Source organism: Natator depressus, chromosome 10 (genome assembly GCF_965152275.1).
Source record: "Natator depressus isolate rNatDep1 chromosome 10, rNatDep2.hap1, whole genome shotgun sequence".
Taxonomy (NCBI): Eukaryota; Metazoa; Chordata; order Testudines; family Cheloniidae; genus Natator; species Natator depressus.
The window spans coordinates 70831768-70848965 of NC_134243.1; the positions used below are offsets into that span (position 1 = coordinate 70831768).

Genomic DNA, 17198 nt, shown 5'->3' on the forward strand with positions numbered 1-17198 from the left:
GCCGGGTCGGTTTGTTTACCTGCCGCGTCCGCAGGTTTGGCCAATCGCGGCTCCCACTGGCCGCGGTTCGCTGTTCCAGGCCAATGAGGGCTGCAAGAAGAGGAGTGGGCCAAGGGATGTGCTGGCCGCTGCTTCCCGCAGCCCTCATTGGCCTGAAGCGGTGAACCGCGGCCAGTGGGAGCTGCGATTGGCCAAACCTGTGGACGCGGCAGGTAAACAAACCGGCCCAGCCCGCCAGGGGATTACCCTGGCGGGCCGCGTGCCAAAGGTTGCCGATCCCTGGCCTAGCACAAGGGAGCCTTGGTCCATCACTGTGGCTCCTAGGTGCTACCACAGTGCAAATAAACAGGAGCATTTTTATTACATTATGGAGGTAGCAGGCACCGGGTCCTATAAAAACATGCACCATTTCCTGTCCAAATCCCCAGCATGCACTGTAAGAATTAAGTTCCAAAGGGGAAAACTAAAATACCTCCTCCCCCCAACACTCCTCCACTCCCCCACCCCAAAAGGAAAGGAACCACTGCAGGGATGTACATAAAGGAGTCATATTCCACATAAAATACACAATCTTTCCAAGACATGCCAGAATACAAAAGTGAAATAGTCAGCTGAAGAAACCAAAGGGAGAGGAAAACAGCAATAAAAGGTGCTCAAGAGCCTTCTGGGCATGTCAGGCAAGCCAGAACTGTCAGGAGAAGTAGCACAAAGTATGAAGAAGCGATCAAAGACCCAGCTCCCTCAATGCCAAAAATGCTATCTTGCCCACATGCAGAAAGGAACTATTAAAACAAGCATCCACTCAGAACAGAGGATCTCTGCTTACAGCCATGCAAGGATGAACAAAGTATATCTAAAAACCATGAGAATCTCTGCAATCATAAAAAAATAGACAAAGGGAAAGGGAAAAAGTGGGAATAATATTTGGGCCTTGTGTAAATTTATGTTGATTAATAACAAAAATAATAGTATTCCAAACTTTTCTCATTTGTGAATAAACATTAAACATCCAGAATAATCCAGAACTGTTCGGGAAAAGACAGCTGCATGGATGGACCCGTTTTCATTTCCAGTGTCGCAATGTTAAGAAATATTTTATGGTTCTAAACTGTTCTTCAACTTACAGAAATAGTGGCCTGGTTCTCAGAGGGTCTGAGCACTTGCAGATCCCCCTGAAGTCAAGAGGGGATAGGAGTGCTCAATACCTCTAAAAAAATAATCAGATCTATATTTTGGGTATTTCAACAGAGAAAAGATCAGACAATCACAGTACTGTACCTCTGAGACAATGAACTACTGGTGCTGTTGAACGATCGTGTGCCTGGAAAAGATTAAACGAAAACGTTAGACTGCGAAGTCTTGCCCACAGTAGTGCTAAAAATATAGTTCCTGGATTCAGGTAGTTTATGAAAAAGAGGGGACTGTTTAGAAGTTAAGGGTTCAGATATGTTTCTTCGTGTGCCCGGGGAAAGAATGTTCACCACAGCCCGTGGGATTCCAAGTTAGTGACAGAGGTGGAAAACGAGGTGGGTTGCTTAGCAGTTTTATCATTCACCAGCTGTAAGGCAAAGGATGTGAATCTGTGATCCTCACTGGTGCATTAAGGGTACATAATTCCAAACTGCTAATTTAATTACAATAGGTGAAAATGAGAGACTTTGCCTCAGCGCTTTTATTTATACTGCATCAGAATGAATCTATTGTAAGATACGTCCTTGTTTCATGTATAAAACAGAATTCTAGTTGATAAAATTATAGTTCATTTTCCCTTCACAACCCTTAGGCATGTAATAAAAGGATAAAGGAAACAAGAGAAGCCTTATTAATTTTTCCATTGAAATGTCTGCAGAGGCAGGGCTTAATCACCCAAAATTGTGCTCTAGGAAAAAATGATGTACAACATGCTACTGAAGTCCTCCAGTGACACAAATTCCCCTTGTTCACCAAGAAACCTGCCTACACAGTCTGCTTCGAGCAGATTATCTAGCTAATGCTAGATGTTACTGAGTAGCTGCTTAGTATCTGGGAGTGCTAAAAAATCCAAATAAATCAATTCAGATGGAGAAAGATGCTGGATCCTTTCTCCAGGAACTAGGCATGGCAGGACTCTAAAGGACCCCTTTAAAGTATTTTCAAACATGCTACAATGACAGCAAGCAACGTAGCTGGTCTTCTTATTAGGATTTTGTAATTGCCACAAGAACAATGGTACTTTGGCTTCAAACACTGTTAACAGAAGTTAGAGCTACGAGCTAATGCAAACGAACTTAGCACTTGGCATCTGAAGCAAAGGGCAGATTAGTACCCAGTTTATTAAAAAAACCACATTTATTCAGGATCGTCCCATCCCCATTTCTAAAATAAATAAATACAGTCTCAGTTACTGACTACAGTTCCTAGAATAGCATGAGAGAAGGCTATTTTTTTTTACCTTTCATTCTTGGATATTCATGAATTAAACAGTGGCCTAACCTGGTCACCTAGTCCTGGTTTAGAGGAGCCTTTTTGTATGTCCCCTGTTGAGCCTTTAGACTAGCAAGTGATCGGTCTCAAATCCATCATATAGTATAGTGCAATGATACTCATTCAGGCAAACTCCATGCTATTTACTATCTATCTCAGGTTTTTGAATAGTGCCTATTCCCTGAGTATCTAAGCACTGAACAAGTAATTTAAAGGGTCAAACGGTTGTCCATGGTGAACTTCCTAGTGGTCTCTGCTCTTCACATCAACTTCAATCTGCTCTTCAACACAGGTTAAGCCTCTTTGCTCGCTCACTCTCTCTATATTTAACAATCATCTTCCTTGACTGAATTTAAACACTCCATATAAAACCTATGAAGTATTTTTACCATCCTATCCCGTCACCAGAATAAGTCGGATGAAGCAACATTTAATCAAGAGCTGCAATAATTTGTTGTTCATGATCCAGTTTTCAGCATCTCTGAGAATCCCTGAGCTGCATGACATTTCAACTGTTCAGTGGCTGTTCATCCCGTATTGTGAGCCGGTACTTTATCTTGAACAGAGAGAATCACCGATAGTGGTGTGCAAACTGATCCAGAAAAAATAAGAACCAACCCAAATTTTGAACTAAACTGGTTTTTACTAAACCTAAAACGAAACTTTTTCAAAAAGGACTGTGTGAAAGCATTCAGATACCTGTTATATTCGCCATAAAGACAGAGGTATGGACAGAGAGATTTTCCTCCCTCCATATTTTCTGTATTCCCTCTAGCCCGGTGCTTCCTGGCTCTGCCTGGAACCAAAAGCGGACGTGCTGGGCAACAGCAAGAAAATCTCATCTGTGCCCTGACAGGATAGCACCTGAAAACATCTGTTCTTGTGAGATTTCCAGCCCCACTGTGGAACTCCAATGAGTCTGGATAAGCAGCCAAACTTTTGGGTGCTCATCTGAACATCTGAACCTTCACCATCAACAATAATTTCATATTGTAGATGGACTTAAAATAATTCATAAGTTTCATGATACAGGAAGAAGCTGCAGGATTGGCATATTCCAGTGAGAATGCCTGAATGACAGAAAGCAGCTTGCAGCGCCCTAAGACAGGTAGTAATTAAATTTAAGGGGACCAAAGAATTCCAAAAGCCTGCTCACAACCAACTAAACTTGGTGTAAAACGTACAGACCAGCTCGTCAGGTAATAATTTACCCACCTGAAATCTACAACTTGTCCAAAAAACCAATCTAAATATATGATTGTGTCAGACTAACTGCAGCTAATTCCAAAGGAAAGCTGGGGTGTGGAGATATTGGAGGAAGGTAATTAAAATGCACACTTGATCTGAAAGTAAATGCATCCATCTCCTCTGTCAGATATGAGCCCTGGAGAGGTAGAAAAAATACAAGCCTAGGGTTATTGTATCTAAAAATACGTGTGGTTAAAGCAACCTTTATATAAAGCCATCACAGAACTGTTTGAATGAGAGGGATTACAACAAACACCAAGGGAAGTAGGAGCACAGGACATAGGTCCTCCTGGGTTACTGAGTCTAGTCTCCTGTTATCGCGGGCAAATCCATCATATAATCAGATTATAAACGTGTCAAGTTCTATCTTCAAAGCAGTGTGATAGTTTGTACCCTATACTACTATTGTTCCAAAACCACACTTCTATGATGGTTTGAAACCTTCTCATTTCCAGCTACATTTATTCATGGTCAATTTATACCCATTTGTTCTTGTACCAACATTGCAATAGCTCCTATCCCACTTCGATGTTTACCCCCAATGTATTTAGATAGAGCAACTGTATCCCCTCTCAGCCTTTGTTTTGACAGGCTAAACAAGCCACCCTCTTTTTAGTCTTGTCTTGCAAGATCGACTCTCCATTCCCCTATCATCCTAGTAGCCCTTTTCTCTGCACCTGTTCCAGTCTGAACTCATATTTCTTCAACAGGGTGACCAGAACTGTACATAGTATTGTAGATGAGATCTTATCAGTGCCTTTTACAATGACATTAATACTTCCCTATCTCTACAGGAAATAGCTCACTTGATACATCCTAGGAGCGCATTTGTTTTTTCTGTGGCTGCATTACATTGGTGGCTCACAGTCTTCCTACAGATGATTAATACAACCAGGTCTTTCTCCTCCTCTCTCATTTCCAAGTGATGAGCCCCCAGCTTATGGAACATTTTTATGTTCTGGGGCAGTAATAAACTCAATTTTTAAAGCTCACTGGTCATTAGTGGATGGTTGAGGGAAAAAACACAAGACAGTCTGAGCTATTCTGATTTTAAATGGTCACTCTGCTTTCTGGCAGGATGACTATTTTTTTTTTTTAGGTTGGATGGGGAGCAGTCCCTTTTATTATAATGAGAGGGGTAGGCCATAATAAAAAAACCCAATCAACCAACCAAAAACCAAAATCATTGCATGGACATCTTTGTCCTGGAGGGAAAAACACTACAGGTGTGGCCTCAACCAGAAAATCTGGATCCAGATTTTGAACTCCCGAATTTTGAACGTGTTTGGCTCAGATGTGTGCTTTTAACTCACCAGATAACAGGGGCAGGTGTGAAATTCTATTCTGAATCAATGCTCAGACTGCAAATGCCCATAGCGGACAAACGCTCACCAGTGCAGTTTATGAGCATTCAGATCCACACGCATGGTTTGGGGTCCCATCTCTACTGATATTCCCAGCGTGCTGGAAAAACCACAATACAACAGTTTTTTTGAAAGATCAACAACGGTATTTCTCATTCTCATGGCAGTAGGTACACCACACTTACTGACCTGATACAATCAACCTTTATAAAGCCTCCTTGATGTGTCAGAAAGGAAGAATATTGTGAACACATCAAAAACTAATTAGCTGAGAAGTCAAGGTGTTGGAATATTAAAGACTTTGGATTAGAATCCTTTCATTCTGCTGTTACTGAAGCATTTAGACACAATGGCGAAGGTGAAGCTGTTAGGCATCATGCAATGGAAAGATTAGTTTAATGCTCACAAGCTAAAACAGCCAGGTGTAAAAAGCAGAAATACCTTTCCTTTACCTCCACCCATAATGACTGCAGTTCATGTAAAATGATTACTTACTATCCAACTCCTCCTCCTCCTCATCACTGGAAGAAGAGCCAATAGAAAAGAGAGTTTTAGACTTAGGGATGAGCGGAGAGATGTTGAAGGAGAAGGAGATTCGTCCGGATGGTCGAGTCCGTCTCTGGGCTGAGAAGTGGGTTAACAGCAGACATTAGAGCATGCATGAAAATGCATTTAATAATAAAAAGGAGAGGAAAGCAGCCAAAAGCAAACTAAAAAGAAAGCAAAATAAACGTCTGCAGAGCAGCTGGTTTCAGAAAAGGCATGGGCAGCAAAGAATTCAGCATGTTTTCATTTTTATTTTAAAAGGTGCAAGTTTAATTCCATGCATAACTGTGGGGTCAAGGCTTCTCTTATTTTCACTGGCAGCTTTTTGTAGCAGTGCTGAACAGGATAATATATTTGAACAATTATTTTTCCAAATACAGTAAAATTCACCTAACGCATCCCAGAATAAATAGCACCTACTGAACTTATTGGGATAATTGCCAGGGAATCCATTTTAATGTCTCAAAATACTTGTAAAGTGGCACACCAGGTGCTATTATAGCCATACAGTGTTGCTGAACTGTTGGCTTTATTTATTTATTTATTTATTTAGTGTTGTTGCCACCATTGCCACTCTTAAAAGATCCAGTTAATTTTATGCTTGTGAAAGGCGCTAAATGCCCTAGTTTATCTTTCAAACAATATAGCATTCACAGCAGCAGCCTTCCTTCTCCTGTTCTTTTCGAAGTGCATACCTCATCTTCTACAGGAACTACTTACAGGGAGGATGAATCTCTATGACCTATTCAGTCCAACTTCAATGAGTCTGCCAACTAGGGCGCCAAATTATTTCGTGATGTGGACCCCTGTAACAGGACTGAAGCTAGCAAAAACTCATAAGTATAATTCTGTCACATACTTAAATGTTTTGTTTTTTTCTTATTTTAATGCAGTTTGTGAAATGACAATGTTTCTCTCCTGGTCTGTTTTTTTTCCTAGGAACCAGGGCCAATGACTCCCGGCATATTTCAGTACTCTCGTAAATCTCCACAGAGGAGGAGCATTCTACTGCACTTGCTTTTTAAATTAATGTATTTTAAGAGAAGTGTCTTAATAGCAGGAGACCATCTAATCTTTGGCTAAAGAGAGTAGTTTTCTTGAAATAGAGGCATAGTGTCCTATCAGGCATAATAGCTCTTATGGAAAAGAACTATGGAATTTAATAGGGATAAAACAATATCAATTTAGTAGGACTCTATAAAGTTACTCTTAACAAACCTGTAGGATGAGTATGATTCTCTATTAAATCCTGTAAGTTTCTAGCCACACTACAGAATTCTACAGCACAGATATGATTCCCTATTAAGTACTGTAGAGTGACTATTATTTTCTATTAAACACTACAGGGATTTTCCATATGTGAAAATAGAGGCAAAAAGGAGAAAGAGGGAAGACTGATACTCAACTTGAAACGTGCATAGTTTTACAGATTTATGGAGAGGAATTGCTTTTCAGTGCAATTTAGAGTCATGCAAAAGTAGCCTTTTCTTTAAAGAGCAACCAAGCAGGCATAAGATAGCACATCAATTTGGAATACTGCAGTTAGCTGCAAGAAGTTACTAAAGAAAATAGGGAGGTAACATAGTTAGTTACCTACAGGAACAACTGGTGTGTGTGGGGGGGAGAATTGACCTATCTTTTAAAAACCTTTCTTCAAAATCATTGTAATTCTTTTGAGTCTTCATGCCTTTTACCACACAAAACAATAAAAGCTTTAATGCTTTATTTTCTTAAGCATACTAGCAATGCCTACAACAAAATTCTGCCTTTCTGAGCAACGCCACAATAACAAATCAGCGCATATATCCTAGAACTTGTGAGCAATCCTTTGTCACACATAAACTTGCGTGCCTGCATGCACAATAGAGGAAACAAATGCTAAGGAACCAAATTTCAGTTTTAAAGAAACAACTGAGAAGAAAACACAAATGTCTTTTTGACCATTTATAAAGAGTCTCTTGTATATTTTTGGTTCTGTACCTTAAGACAAAATGGAAATTCAGAATGCACAGGATTACCCAGACAAAACAAGCAACATGATGAAAAATCTCCCACAGTGCTTTCTCTGTCACTGGACAATATGCCCACGCATGGGAAGGACTGGTCAAGGTCATGTGACACACTCAAGAACCAATGGCACTGCTTAATGCAAAACACTCAGAGATGCATTTCCCAGTCGAAGGCATTTAGCTGGGACATTTGCAGACAAAATTAAGTTTTTGTTTTATTCATATATCCTCTTAAACTTGCTGATGGACAAACAAATCGCTCATGTTCCCTGCATCTTGGCTCTGAAAACCACAATGGTGAATAATTATTTTTTCTCCTTTTTAGGTTACTATCTTGTCAGACTATTCTCGAAGAGCAAAGATGAGCCGCAATATTTTAAGTGTACAGAGAACAGGCTCCCCAGGCATGGCTTAGTTCCTGCTTCAGTTTAGTTATTTTTATTTTTAGAAGTTCCTGACTTTGTAACAATTCTCCTCACTGGAAATGTGTTATTCCAAAATTGGGAGCAGCCTTCAGCATATTCCAGCCAACAGCTCTTGTGAACTCTCTGATTATATAAAATGCTGCAGCATTAGCATTTGTGAATGCTAAGTGCACATCAGTCAACTCCTTCAGGATAGTGTGGATGCGGCAGGAACAACAGATCTGGAGGGATTAGAGGAAGTGCAACTCTACAACCAGCTCCCAAACCAACACATGACAAAGCACATGCAGAGACCAAAATCAGGCCAAAATCCCCCAAACATTTACCCAGCTGGGTTTTGTTTTTAAAGCTTTTGTGCAAAACAAGCTGTTTTCTTCCCATCCAGGCACCTTTTAGTGTTTGGGATACACTTTATTTTATATCATCTAGCATAACACAAGAACTAGGGGTCACCAAATGACATCAATAGGCAGCATGTTTAAAACAATCAAAAGGAAGTATTTCTTCAGACAATGCACAGTCAACCTGTGAAACTCCTTGCCAGAGGATGTTGTGAAGGCCAAGACTATAACAGAGTTCAAAAAAGAACTAGATACATTCATGGAGGTTAGGTCCATCAATGGCTATTAGCCAGGATGCACAGGGATGGTGTCCCTAGCCTCTGTTTGCCAGAAGCTGGGAATGGGCGACAGGGGATGGATCACTCGATGACCACCTGTTCTGTTCGTTCCCTCTGGGGCACTTGGCATTGGTCACTGATGGAAGACAGGATACTGGGCTAGATGGACCTTTGGTCTCACCCAGTATGGCTGTTCTTGGGTTCTTATAAAATTATTCAAGTGGACAGAATAATCATGGACAACTAAACTTGTTCTAGATTTTATTTACTTTATTTACTTCTATGAAATCACTGAGATTTATTCTTGTATAACTAAGTATGCAGTAATGAACAGATCGATGTTCAGTTTTGGAAATCCAATAGAAGTTATGTATTATACCGTGAGATCCTCCAACAAAAGGCACAAAAGCACTTCTCCAACATTAAGACTCAACACACCCTTGGGCTGGTAAGAATCATCATCCTGCCTCTTTTAAAGATGACCTTGCTAAAGATTGATCCGGGTGGCGCTTGTTCTACAAGGAGGCTACATCCCTTTGGTATTTGCCATGATGATGATGATGATATGGAGACACTGAAAGGTGAAGTGTTTTACTCAAGTTTCCACATTCATAAGTGGCAGAGCTACGAACAGACCTTATGACAAAAATTTTCAAAATGACTAATGAGTTTGGATGCCTTACTTTTTAGCTGTCTAACTTCAAACATCTTAAAGGGACCTGATTTTCAGAAAGTGCTGAGTGTAAATCAGGCTTCTCTAAGGTATCTCAAATTAGCCACTCAGAAAGTTAGACAGTCTTGAAAATTTAGGCCCATAATTTGGCCCAGCTCTAGCCACCAGACTGACCCTACTATTCCACCCTAAACTGGTTTGATTAACAATATTCAATTTCCATAGCCTCCTGTTTGAGTTACCACTTTCATTCCCTGCATATATAGCGTGCTCTGGTTGGGCTGACGTTAATTAGACAAAAACAAAGGGAGGGATTTGTGACCAAGTTTATCTGCTCCCAGTTCAGGTCTTGCTGGTACCTGTAATGTGCATTATGAGGGAAACATTTTTATGAAATGGGTCGGAGTTTACTTGAAAGTGAGGTGGCGTAAGTCTTCTCCTGATGCAATCTCCTCAGTGAGCCCTACAGAAAGTTTCCAAGTAATGGGGAGAAAAGCATTAGGTTGCCAAGCTTTCTTGTCCTCTAAAAAAGTCTGTTTTTTTGGGACTGTGCTATTTAGAGTGTTTGGTTAGCAACTGGAAATGATGCCAACAAACTGTTTACTTAAAAGAAAAAATGAAGGGCTTGAGCAAAAAGAGGAAAGAGGGTATGACATAATATAGAGTAAGATGTAGTTTTTTTTATTGGATGGATTTCGTGGTGTTTTGGTTACTGTTGCTATGGGACACATCCTTTAAGCCACATGCTTATTAATCATGGAAGAATGAGGGCACTGAACTTAAAAATGTCACAAGGCACCCTCTCTGTATGGTTCTCCCTGTAAGCTTCCAAACGAAATAAAACTCTCTACTTTAAAGCATGTCTTTTTGCTAGGAACAGGTCCTTTTGGGTGTGATGATCCCACTGAATGGCTGTTTTGTCACTGAGTTCTGGGGAGGAGCCCCATGATGAATCTAGGTGAGACAGAATTGTTTTTTATAAATGTAAGGCCAAACAAATCTCTGGTGTAACTGTTAACTTTGTTTGGATGATTTTGACAAATGGGCCAAAAACAGACAGGTTATTTTTAGTAAAATGTAATCCACAATGTGTAAAGACTGAAGAATCAACCATAGATCATATGCATTTCAGTAATGAGAAAAAGCTCAGAGCTGGTCTCATAAAGCCAATGAGGAATTGTATAAAAGCAGACCAAACATACTGCCTGGCCAACACTTAGTGAGGATAAGAAGTGTGTGATCTTCTCAAGTACATCTGGAATAAAGAAGACTTTGCAAACTACTTATTCTTTTCACTGAAATTAACTTAAGAAAAGCACCCCAGACTTTTGACATTTCACTTCTGCATCTGTTGCTTCTCCTCAAAGCATGCAACTTGAAGTTATGCCCTTCAACCCACAGAAAGGTTGATTTGGGTAACAGGAATATTAATGAATAAACTCCTTTAGAGAACAAATATCATGAAGACATTCCCTCTCCGGCCTTAAGAGTAGTCTTATGGCTTTTCTCCTGAAGGATACAGATGATTCAGATTCCATATCTCTACATCTCTCAACTCTCCAAGATACGGAAAAGAAATACCTCAAATGAGGAAGCATTATAGTAACAGCAGAGGAAGAAATTCAAAAAGGATATAGGATTTATCATGAACATAATCAGTTTTTTACAATATACTCAAGAAACATCAGTTCTGATACCAATAATTTATGTTAACAGAGTAAAATAATTCTATGTATGCAAGGTGGTAAATTTGGGTCTAAAAATGAGAGATGCCCCTTTTTTGTAATTAAATGCAGTAGAGAAGCGTACCTCTACTTCAAATAATAAGACAGAAAGAAAGACAGAAAAAGTTGGGGGGATTCTATCTTGGGGAGTTAGCAAGGTATACATGAATACTGCATATGGAAAGTCATGTTTACTCACTTTCTAGTCCTGGTTGAGTGATTGTCATTAGCGAAATAGATTTGGTCAGCGGAGAAGTGGCAGAAGTACAGAAACTAAATCCATGTGGCTGTGATCTTTGGCGTGTCTATGGGATAGAAAAAAAACCTCTATTAAGCAGATATGCCAAGCAATGCCCTCACCCCAACTGCAGACTACAGTCTAGTGTTTAAATGTATTAGTTGCCTATCCCTTTAAATACTGGAACATTAAAACACTCAAGAATATCTTCCCCAAAGGGATGGGCCCAACTAGGGTGGTAGGGCACAAAAATGGTGAATTGCAGCATGACAAAAACACTGAGGAATTGTAAAAGTGAAGTGCAACGTCTTTAAAAATGGGAAACAAATGTAAGTATCAGAGTAACAGCCGTGTTAGTCTGTATTTGCAAAAAGAAAAGGAGTACTTGTGGCACCTTAGAGAATAAATTGGTTAGTCTCTAACCACAAGTACTCCTTTTCTTTTTGCAAATGTAAGTATGTAACAAAAATAGAGGCAAGCACAGGGTGCTTCCCTCTCTGGCAAGCCAATAAAATGTATGTTTGTTGTCTGATGACCAATGAAAATACTGCTGTGATTTCAACCCCTCCAGCTGTAGATGATATTTGCTTATGTTAAATAGAAATGTGCTGAAATATAAGTAGAAAATATGCTTTTGGGCCTTAAATTTGGGCTTGATAATAATAAGGCCTAGTAAAATGTGAGTAAAGTGAGATAATTTAGAGGCAAGTTAGAGATAAATTTGGACACAATCCTAGACCGCGTTGTAAACAGATTTTGGTTTGAACTAGTTTTAACAAGTGTTTTAGACAAAATGTGAATGTTTTGGAAGAATGCTATCTGTACTGATAGTTATTGGAATGATATTTACATAGACATTAAGAAAGATTATGTGTAATGTTAAACAACCAATGAGAAAGCAGAAAATATTTAATTATGGTAAATACAGTAAAAGGTAGACCTAATGCTAATTAATTAAGGGGTGTTATAATTGATTATATAAAGAGTAGTATGCTAATTTGGGGTACCAGAGAGAGAAATGATGATATACTTAATATTCTCATCTCGGGACTGATCACCCTGGATGTACCATTTTATCCTGGAATGTGGGTATAAATGCACTGTATGGTTACCCTGTAATGCCTGTCTGTTTTAATTATTTTATTTTAAGTAAAGTCTTTAATTCTGTCCCTCACTGTGTCATTCACAGTCCTCCATTACATGAAATAATTTGTTACTGCCCCAAAAGCTTGAACCTTAAAGAGTTCAGTTTGGTTCTATTTCTTATTCTTAGCCTATTAATTGGGAACACACAAATCAAGGTTACACACCGGCTGTCAGTACAAAATGGCAAGAGTCTGACACGGAGGGTATGTAGCTGTAACGATGGACTTTCAATGAATACCAGTCATCAAAACAATGGCTAAGAGATACAATCCCACATCGTAATGCCAGCTCTCACAGATCAGTTCTCATGAGCCCTGGTTACTCCATTCACCTTGGGAAGTAAGGATTTACTTAGGCTGTGCCTCAAATGCCACTTTCAACAACACTTTGATGCTCAAGTGACAGATGCACCAAGCAACACCAATTTCCTCTGTGTGAGACTCATGAAGATGTCACAGAAAATCAGTGTGCCAGGATCAGTCAACAAAGACCTTCTCTGGCAGCTAAACAGGGGCAGCTGAATAACCCCCAGTTCTTTTGTGTCTGCCCAGAGAAGTATTAGGGAGGAAGTGTGGCTTTCAGATATTCAAGGCATTTAATATATTTGCCTTTTTAATAAAACAGTTTGAAGATACATGTCCACAAAACACAGGCCCATCTCTCCAGATTAAATCATCCCCATCTACCTCCTCTCCAAGAAGGTGAACCTAAATTTGCATAATTCTCCATCTGTGATAATGCATTTAAGTTGCTGCTTGTAACAGTAGGGTGAGACCATTAAAAAAATCAGAATACGGGTTATTATGAAAGAGAAAGGTCCTCACTTTCTTCTACATTATAGGTATAAACCTAAAAAACTTAACAGATAAAATAATACTTAGTACTTATATATGCTTCACATCTTCAAAGTGCCATACAAACATTCGTTTTTTTAAACCTCATAACACCGCTATCGGAGAAGTGTTATTAACTCCATTTTACAGAAGCAAAGTGACTTTTCCAAGACCATCCGGTCAGTAGCAGAGAACTCAGGAGTTGCTTGTTCCCTGTCCTAAGGTCTAACCATGCTGCTTCTATGGCTGAGTAACAAGTCTGCTTTGATCAAGTGGGAGTGATGCATCTTTTAGCCTTTGCCAGGCATATCTCTACATTAAAGATGAAAATATCTCTGTATTATGCATGCAAAGGAGACCCTCACTTGGGCAAAGTTTGGGAGACTTTGATTTAGAGTTTTATGAAAACCCAACAATAAGAAAAGTACAGCTTTACCTGATGGTCAAACCCTCTGATTTCCCCCTGCTCAGATTCTACTTCCTCTTCAGTGAGTGAGACCAAGGAGCCACGTTCATCATTAGCAAGTGGACTTCGCCTGAGGTCTTTGGAACTCAAAGAGGAAGTCTCTAAATTTGAGGAGGGCTTCTTGTTATCATCGGAGTCTCCTGCAAGGCCTTCTAGGCTGTAACTGAAGAAAAATCAGAGAGGTTAGACCCTGAAAATTCTTAATGCTTTAATATACAACGTGTGCATGAGCCACGTTCTAATTCAAAGAGGATGCAACCTCCACATTCTCCGTGGAGTGAAAAACATATTATTCCCTCAGTTTGTGTTACTTCCTTGAGTAATATACGTGACCTAGCGCAGGTAGCTGCTTGTGGTGTGATTTAATAATTATATCCCTTTCACTGCAGACAGCAGTATCTTGGTACACTCAGGCAAACGGTTGCGTGAGAATAATGGACCAATACATTTCTGTGTTATTGGACTCCTTCTCACTCTCTTGAACAGTGCAAAAGAAATACTGGGAGCTTTTTTAGGTGTGCTTATTTCCACTCATTCCATTTTCTCAGCTTTAAATGATATACTGGATGCGGCTCAATTTAAGCTAGACATAGCTGGTATATCCTGATGCTATTTGCCCCGAACAGATGTTCTATGCTGAAATATTCTCTATCCTCCTACACCTACGAAGCTATTGGTTTATAGACAGCAATATATTGAATGTGTACAACTCTTCTTCGCAGAGATATTCCTTGATGCTGCTTAGCATTTGCCACTGTACAAGGCTTTGGCAGAAAGCAGGGCATCAGTGCCAAAATCTAAGTATTAAATAAGTGCTGTCTCCATCGGCCAATGAATCACATTTCAGCTTTTGCCTCTGCAGCTAGGTTATCCAACTGAGTCAGACACGATCACTTAAAACAAAACAAAAAGCATTTGTCTGCAACATTGGTGCTTATGAAAGAGTTGGCCAGACTCAGCCACAGTGACGGCTGCTGATATGCAAGTTTTCCCTACGAAGAGCCATGCTAGCGTAGCTCAATTCTCACCTGCAACACCAACCTCCATTCCCTGCCACCACACATTACATTATCTTCCCAGCCACACCATTCTTTCAAAAGCACTGTATCCAGCACCTCAATCCTGACCTGCAGCATCCCTTGCAATTCCAGGCCTGGGTCAGCCTACAGATCTGTAGAGTCACCTCATTCCTGACCTGCAGTGCCCCCAATAGGGTGACAAGATGTCTGGATTTTATAGGACAATCCCGATATTTGGGGCTTTTTCTTATATAGACACCACCCCCTGTCCCAATTTTTCACACTTGCTATATGGGTCACCCTACCCCAACTATGCCAGTCTTAGATCCCCAACAGAGCTCTATCCCTGAAGTTCAATTCTCATGTGCAGCAAACTCTGCTATTCTGATCCAGGGCCTTCCTTGAGAAAGGTGGCTTTTGTTATGGTCCAATATACAGTAGAAACTAAAGATGACACCAATACACACATTTTCATTTTTGACATGAATGAGGATTTCAACCCGTTTCTAAAGGTGAAAGATGAACAAATTAGTTCCAGCGCACCTCCTGACATCTTTCGGATAGGATCCTGCTATATAACCTTAGCATTTCAAACACGTCTTTTTTCAAACTTTGGAGTTAGGTCAATTGCTATTTAATGACCCACGAGTGCCTGAAGACAAGATGTCAATTACCGTGACACTTTTATGTTCTTTTGATTGTCCTCTATATGCATCATATATTATATGACAATTTGCTGTGGTTGGATGAGGGGCAAGTGTTTTACAGAAAACACGTAATATGTACAACACACTTGGACTCAAGGTTAATCATTAAATCTAACTCACTATTGAGTTAACATTCAAAACGTGTTAAAAGGAAAGAAAAATACTTTGTAATGTACAGATTATTCACACATCCAGTGGAGCTTTAAATCCATGTAGACACCAAATGGATACTAGTATTCTACATATCACTGGAGGAGCTGGTGGTTGACAAACATGTATCATCTTGAAAGCAAAAGCTGAAGTAAATCTTAAATCAGAAGACTCCGACATCTGGCTTCCAAAGATTTTTTCAGGTTAGTAAATGAGAGGGGAGACAAATCATGAAATCTGCAATTTTATCAATTCACAAAAGCCTTTAATTGCATTGTGTTTAGCTATAGCATGCATTGTAAAGTTTACTCCCAAACATCTGCAAGGGGAAATCTGTCCCACTCCTATTATCTAGGGAGGACAGGCTTTTATTCTTCCAGCCCAAAATCATGGTGGTAATTTGCTGTGATCTTGACATCTATCTTCTAATAACAGGGCTAAGAACAGCAACTCACTTCAGACATGCCATCAAATAGTCATCTGCTGATAATGATCTGTGGTTTTTACCTACTGTATTTGGATCACATTCAAATCAGTGTTCTAAAGTAAATGATCTGTATTTCAAACTTCAGAGGTATCTAGCTTCCAGAAAATACAGTTAGAATTCTATCCTTTAATTGTTGGAGGCAAAAATAAATCTGGGTCCAGAGCTTCAGCTCTGCCAATGTACCTCTGTTGAGGATCTGACCTGTGATAATTAATTCTGACTCTGGACTTTCTACAGGACACACAAGTTTTAAGTGCCTGGGAAAACCAAATCTGTGGTTATCAGATTTTGTTCTAGAGAGGTTTAAATGATTAGCTTCTCTGCTCAAGAGAGAGCAAAAAGAACTCTAATTGTACTAGAAGCAGTCTGTATGAATTTAAATGCCTATAAAATATCAGTCAGTCTGGAGGAAAACATAACTGTATCTCATTGACTCTGGCTTAGATTCTCTTGCTGTCACTTTCATTGCTCTGATTGTATGGAAAGATGCACCTAAAAATCATCACAGAAAAAAAGCAGCTCCAGGTGAATAATGCAGCTTCTCTGACACTCAAGACTAGCAGAGAGTACTTCACTCTCTAGAGGACCCAACACCAAACATGACTCGGGGGGAACAGCAAAGCAAACGGACACAAGCGCATTCCAGCCAGAGCAGCAGAGAAACAGACTACCACACAAACAGCTGACAACACTGTGTTTGCAATGCCCCTTTGCTGTTGCACATTTATTTATACCATACCTTCTACAATTAAAGTCAGCACCCATGGTAATGTACTGTACTCCAGAGGGACACCAGCTCAAACTGGGGATATCAAAGGCAGACAAAGGAAAAGGACTGCAGTTATTGGATTGTCACAGAAAGGGAATGCTTCAGGACTCGGTTAAACTTATTTAATTTTAGAAAGATTTTTTACATTGTATGTTAATTAATGGTGGGTGAAAGGTACCAGATTGGCAGCCCCACAATACAGGGAGTGCATGGAGGCATAAAGCCATCTTTCCCTTGTCCCTCCTCCGTTCCAGCACTCCAAGCAAAACTGGAAGTACTCAGAAACGGGGCCAAGGAACTTAAATGAATAAA

At 39.8% G+C, this 17198-nt stretch overlaps 1 protein-coding gene across 2 annotated transcripts in view; it reads right to left on the reverse strand.

Moving 5' to 3' along the window:
* AKAP13 (A-kinase anchoring protein 13) overlaps positions 1–17198 on the reverse strand; it is a 105961-nt gene that overhangs the window by 55239 nt on the left and 33524 nt on the right. Inside the window, exons 6-9 of one of the 2 annotated variants that reach the window (XM_074966492.1) lie at positions 16857–16919; positions 13725–13917; positions 11271–11376; positions 1279–1321 (exon numbers count right to left, since the gene is read on the reverse strand). In XM_074966492.1, the coding sequence (XP_074822593.1) occupies positions 1279–1321; positions 11271–11376; positions 13725–13917; positions 16857–16919 (405 nt within the window). The remainder of the gene's footprint in view (positions 1–1278; positions 1322–11270; positions 11377–13724; positions 13918–16856; positions 16920–17198) is intronic. The other variant, XM_074966493.1, reaches the window with a different exon arrangement.